Genomic DNA, 6,185 nt, shown 5'->3' on the forward strand with positions numbered 1-6,185 from the left:
GGCGCCGCGGTTACCACTTGCTGTGCGTAGCACGAGAGAAACAGTCTATGACTAGGCTGGTTGGAGTCTGACACATTTTAGGGCCTTCCTCTGACACTACCTGATAAGAGGTCCTGGATGGCAGGCAGCTTGGCCCCAGTGAGTACTGGGCCGTACGCACTACCCTCTGTAGTGCCTTGCGGTCGGAGGCCGAGCAGTGGTCTTACCAGGCAGTGATGCAACCAGTCAGGATGCTCTCGATGGGGGCAGCTCGTAGAACCTTTTGAGGATTGAGGACCCATTCCAAATCTTTTAAGTCTCCTGAGGGGGAATAGGTTTTGTTGTGCCCTCTTCACGACTGTCTTGGTGTGCTTTGGACCATGTTAGTTTGTTGGTGATGTGGACACCAAGGAACTTGAAGCTCTCACCTGCTCCACTAACCTCGTCAGCAGCCGTGCGTCCTCTTCATCTACTACAGCCCCGCTCGATGACCAATGGGCCATGCCTCTCCTCTTTTTCCTGTTGTCCACAATCATCTCCTTTGTCTTTATCACGTTATGAGAGAGAGGTTGTGTCTGGCACCACACGGCCAGTCTCTGACCTCGCCTCCTTATACGTGTCTCGCGTCGTTGTCAGTGTCAGGCCTACCACTGTTTGTGTCATCGGCAAATTTAATGATGGTGGTGATTCGTGCAGTCATGCGGTAACAGGGAGTACAGGAGGGGACGCGCACGCCACCCCTGAGGGGCCCCCATAGTTGAGGATCAGCGTGGCGGGATGTGTTGTTATCTACCTTTACCCACCTGGGGGCAGCCCATCAGGAAGTCCAGGATCCAGTTGCAGAGGGAGTGTTTAGTCCCAGGGTCCTTAGCTTAGTGATGAGCTTTGTGGGCACATGGTGTTGAACTCTGAGCTGTAGTCAATGAACAGCATTCTCACATAGGTTTTCTTAGTCCAGGTGGGAAAGGGCAGTGTGGAGTGCAATAGAGATTGCATCATCTGTGGATCTGTTTAGGCGCTAAGCAAATTGGAGTGGGTCTTAGGGTTCTGGGATAATGGTGTTGATGTGAGCCATTACCAGCCTTTCAAAGCATTTCATGGCTACAGACTGAGTGCTACGGGTCTGTAGTCATTTAGGCAGATTACCTGAGTGTTATTGGGCAGGCACTATCGTGGTCTCTTGAAACATGTTATCAAAACAATTTTTGGGGAAAATTCTTTGACTCCCCTCCTAATCTGCCCCTGTGAGCAGACACAGCCTCCATTGGTTAAGCAGCACCAAGAGCAGAACCAGTTCGGCGGCTCAGGGTTGGAATGTCATTTCAGTGTGTAATGCAACCTAGTTTAATTTACACCATGGATAGCCCCAGTGTCTTAATACCTCTGACTTCATCCCAGGTCTGTAATAATCCTGATTCATCCCCAGTGTCGGTAATACCTCCTGACTTCAGCCCCAGTGTCTGTAATACCTCCTGACTCAGCCCCAGTGTCTGTAATACTCCTGACTTCAGCCCCAGTGTCCTGTAATACTACTCTGACTTCATCCCCAGTGTCTGTAATACCTCCTGACGTCAGGAGATGAACCACACAGCGTAGGTCAATTGGGCTCCCTCTCTACCTGTAATCTTGCACTCCTACACGTCACATGGCATAGCTTTCGGCTGGGTTCATCTCACGGTTGCTTGGGGATTGTCACGTTAACTACTTGGACTATAAATTGTTTAGGGGCAGTTCTCAGATCAGGTTGCCATCTGACCGACACAGACACAGTAATCGGCTGGGTTCATCTCCAGGAGTGGTAGGAGTGGTACTGTCTGTACTGATTTTTTTTTTTAAACCAATAAAACATTTTCATTTGTGTCTGTAATACCTCCTGACTTCAGCCCCAGTGTCTGTAATACCTCCTGACTTCATCCCCAGTGTCTGTAATACCTCCTGACGTCAGGAGATGAACCACACAGCGTAGGTCATTTGGGCTCTCTCTACCTGTAATCTGCCTTCCTACACGTCCACATGGCCATAGCCTTTCGGCTGGGTTCATCTCACGGTTGCTTGGGGATTGTCACGTTAACTGACTTGGACTATAAATTGTTTAGGGGCCAGTTCAGATCAGGTTGCCATCTGACCGACACAGACACAGTAACATCGGCTGGGTTCATCTCAGGAGTGGTACAGGAGTGGTACTGTCTGTTACTGTTTTTTTTTTAAACAATAAAACATTTTAATTTCACCAATTTGGACTGTTTTGTGTTTGTCCATTACATGAAATCCAAATAAAAATTACAGGTTGTAATGCAACAAAATAGGAAAAATGCCAAAGGGGGGGGTGAATACTTTTGCAAGGCACTGTACACTGCCTGTTACTGTCTGTTAGTGACATGTCAAGCATCGTAATGCTACTTAGGGAAGAGGGGAGGCCAACAGGAAATATAAAAATAGGAAATAGGAAACAGTCTTTGCAATAAGGTGACATTCATTTTATTAAAGAATTCTTTGTCTTCAAAAAATAACAAAATGGAAATCAAATGTAAAAAAAAAAACATTACAATTAACATGTTGATATCTGATAAGTCTTTGCATATATTATATTTATTGATTGGTAAAATGAATTACATTGAAATCTTGAACTAATCCCCACCCAGACCGTGTGTATTGACTCAGTGGTTAGACTGCCATCTAGTGGCCTCCAGCGGAAGTGTCTGGAGTCTAAAAATTAACTTCACTAGATCCTGACAGCAGCTCACACGTAATGGATCGGTATCACTCACTCTAAAGTAAGGCCATAAAGGTCTATAGTTAGAACAGCTGTAGTGGTCACAGCTTCACAGTTCAGTAGATTATAGTGGTGACGCTCAGTTCAGTTGATTATAGTGGTGACGCTCAGTTCAGTAGATTATAGTGGTGACGCTCAGTTCAGTAGATTATAGTGGTGGCGCTCAGTTCAGTAGATTATAGTGGTGAACGCTAGTCAGTAGAGTATAGTGGAGGGGTGACGCTCAGTTCAGTAGATTATCGTGGTGCTCAGCATTGATGGTACCGCTCAGTTCAGTAGATTATAGGGGACGCTCAGTTCAGTAGATTAGTGGTGGACGCTCGTTCAGTAGATTTAGTGGTGGAACGCTCGCAGTGTGTCAGTAAGAATTATAGTGGTGACGCTCAGTAGTTATTTGTGGGAAGCTCATCAGTAGTAGTGTGATCGCTAGTTTCAGTGAGATTAGTTACGTGTCAGCTATACAGAGAAGAGGGTCCGCACCTCGACTCTAAGACGCTGTATGAGATACAGGCACCGGAGTTGGTAGGAGACGAGGAAGTGCAATAGACATGTTTGGTCCAGCTGTCTGTCTGGTCTGCCAGTCTCCGGGGTTAGAGCTGGGGTTAGGCTGTCTGTACCGGCAGGTCCTACCGTGAAGGGAGGAGACGGGAGAGAGAGGGGGGTAGACGGGAGAGAGAGGCGGAGCAGGAGAGGGGGGGAAGACAAGGAGAGAGGCAGCACGGGAGAGAGGGGGGGGGGGGGCGGAGACGGGGAAGAGAGAGAGGCAGACGAACAACTCACTGAAACCATTAAATTGTACTGACTTACAGTAATTAGCAGAGAGTAATTAAGTCAGTATATTTATTATAAACTTATTGAATAAGGGAGTTGCACGTATTTCCACGTACCCAGAGTAATCTGCTAATCTCCTGATGGCTGGCTTGTTGGCTCTGAATTCACTTTGCTCACTCTCTGTAATCAGACAACACTAATAACAGCACACAGAAACCACTGAACTGTACTACATTCAAGTGTACTATAATCAAAGTGTACTATATTGAAAGTGTACTAACGTTCTCAGCCTGGTCACAGCTCCCAGTCTCTAGGAGAGCTGACAGGACATTTTTCTGGGTATCAGATGACAGGGGCTCATAAGACTTAGCTCGCCTAGAAACACACAAACAAGATGACAGGCCTTCTTATTCATATAAAGATGCCGTTTGCCCTTTGAATGGAGCACTTTAACTTTTATGGCTGGGTGGCAGTATTGAGTAGCTGGATGAAATAAAAGGTTGGCCCAGAGTAAACTGCTGTACTCAGGCTCAACTAAGATATGCTATTATTAGTAGTTGATAGAACACTCTGAGTTTAAAACAGTTTGAATGATGTTTGTGAGCATAAACATAACTCATATGGCAGGCAAAAACCGATGAGAAAAAATCCAACCATGAAAGTGGGAAATCTGAGGTTTGTAGTTTTGCCCATCCAATAGGTATAGTGTCTTTGGGGTCATTTGCACTTCCTAAGGCTTCCACTAGATGTCAACAGTCTTTAGAACCTTGTTGATGCTTCTACTGTGAAGAATGAGGAAAGGAGGCTCTTTGAGGTCAGGTGTCTGGCACGAGCTGGAACGATGCGACACTGGACGTGAAGGAGCGACCTGATTTCATCGGCATTTCGAGACAAAGGATTTTCCGGTTGAAAACATTTATCTAATCCACTCCTCCCCCAGTGGGGACAGCGTGGAGGTACGACACAGAGGATAGAAGACTGAATCGCTCTGGATCCCATTAGAAGTGGCTCTGAATTCTTCGCCCGCTCCGTCTTGATGGTTGTATCCCCGACTCCCGCGACCGGTCACGGTCTCGGTCCCGCGTCTCTCACAGACGACTCTGCTGCGCTCGGCCCGCTCAACGTAGGTCAAGAGTAGATCCAGCACATGGTAAGGCGAGCGAAAGGGTAGGGGCACGCGTCGGGCAGAGGGCAAGGCGGAACGGTTGATGCAGATCTGAACTCGGCTGGGCCGGACCAGACGCACGACGCCCCTGGAGACTGACGAGCCACCGCCACCGGTTTTTGGCCCGCCATGAGAGGACATTGGTGGGTGTGTTCGTGGAGATCTTGTTGGAAGTTTATGTTAAAAACATCCTAAAGATTGATTCTATACATCGTTTGACATGTTCCTACGAACTATATGGAATGTTTTTGACTTTGTCTCTGGACCTAATGCTTCGCTTCCTGTGAATTGTGATTACTGGGACGCCGCCGCGAACAAAAATTTAAGGTTATTTGGACATAAATGAGGACTATATCGACAAAACAAACATTTATTGTTGGAATGGCATTCCTGCGAAGTGCCTATTTCTGGATGAAGATCATCACAAGGTAAGTGAACTATTATAATGCTATTTTCTGACTTCTTGTTACTATGAGTTATTTGGCTCTGTCTGTATCTTTGGCGCTTGGCACTTTCACTGGCTGTTTGTCAATATATGATCCCACGTTAACGGATCTCACCGTAAGAATTTTAAGGAACTTCCCCTGCTGATCGCTTCATTCACAGCCTGGTCGAGCAAGTCAGCACCTTCATTACAGCCTGGGTCCATGGCCGGTTGTGTCCCGGAGTCCAATAAGACTGCGCACCATTGGCCCGGCATCTTCATTACAGCGGTTAGCCGGCAGGTCAGGCCGTGTGTGAGGAGCAGAGGACAGGACAGGCGATGTGTTCAGGAGAGAGAGAGAAGGACATGGGTGTCAGGAAGAGAGAGAGGACAGGGACAGAGCGCTGTGTTAGGAGAGAGAGAGACAGACAGGCTGTGTCAGGAGAGAGAGAGGACAAGGGCACGATGTGTCAGGAACGAGAGCAGGCGTGGAGGAAAGGCAGAGGGTGTCGTTTACCCCGATAAGAGGAGCTTGTGCCAGGCTCGGCGGACAAGAGAACCATCTTTTCCGTGAACACCTCAGATCATCCTCCATACACAGGTGAGCTGAAAACAATAACCCCCACCGCCTAGAATCACCACACACACACAGTTTAGTGGAGGGTATTTGAAGCTGACTTGGGATAGGGTAAAGATTAGAACCTGACGATCAGTTGTCCTGTACATCCAAGTGCCAACCACATGCCCTTCACACGTGCACTAGATTGAACCAGGCCGTTCTGTCATGTAGGACACGGCGCTATTTGAAACGCAGGTTAGTCTCCGCATACCTGGTAGCGCGTCATATGAAGGCGTGTAGCAGGGCTGCAGGAAGGGGTAGTACTCTGACACCCTCTGGTGATGTCCTGTCCGTGACTGGATCTGGACTGCTCCAACATTCCGGGTAGTAACGAGCACAGCCTCCTCAAAGTCCCTTCAGACGAAACAGAGCAAAACAGATATAGATCAGTCAAAAATTTACAGAATGCAATCACAATCCTCTCTGTACAGGGTGAAGACCAACTGTGAGGAAA

At 47.6% G+C, this 6,185-nt stretch overlaps 1 protein-coding gene across 1 annotated transcript in view; it reads right to left on the reverse strand.

Moving 5' to 3' along the window:
- Positions 1-3,204: 3,204 nt before the first annotated feature.
- LOC112076968 (dihydroxyacetone phosphate acyltransferase) overlaps positions 3,205-6,185 on the reverse strand; it is a 101,592-nt gene continuing 98,611 nt past the window's right edge. Inside the window, 2 exon segments of the mRNA XM_070441519.1 lie at positions 3,205-3,208; positions 3,640-3,701. Of these exon segments, the coding sequence (XP_070297620.1) occupies positions 3,205-3,208; positions 3,640-3,701 (66 nt within the window).

Source organism: Salvelinus sp. IW2-2015, unplaced genomic scaffold (assembly GCF_002910315.2).
Source record: "Salvelinus sp. IW2-2015 unplaced genomic scaffold, ASM291031v2 Un_scaffold4166, whole genome shotgun sequence".
Lineage (NCBI taxonomy): Eukaryota > Metazoa > Chordata > Actinopteri > Salmoniformes > Salmonidae > Salvelinus > Salvelinus sp. IW2-2015.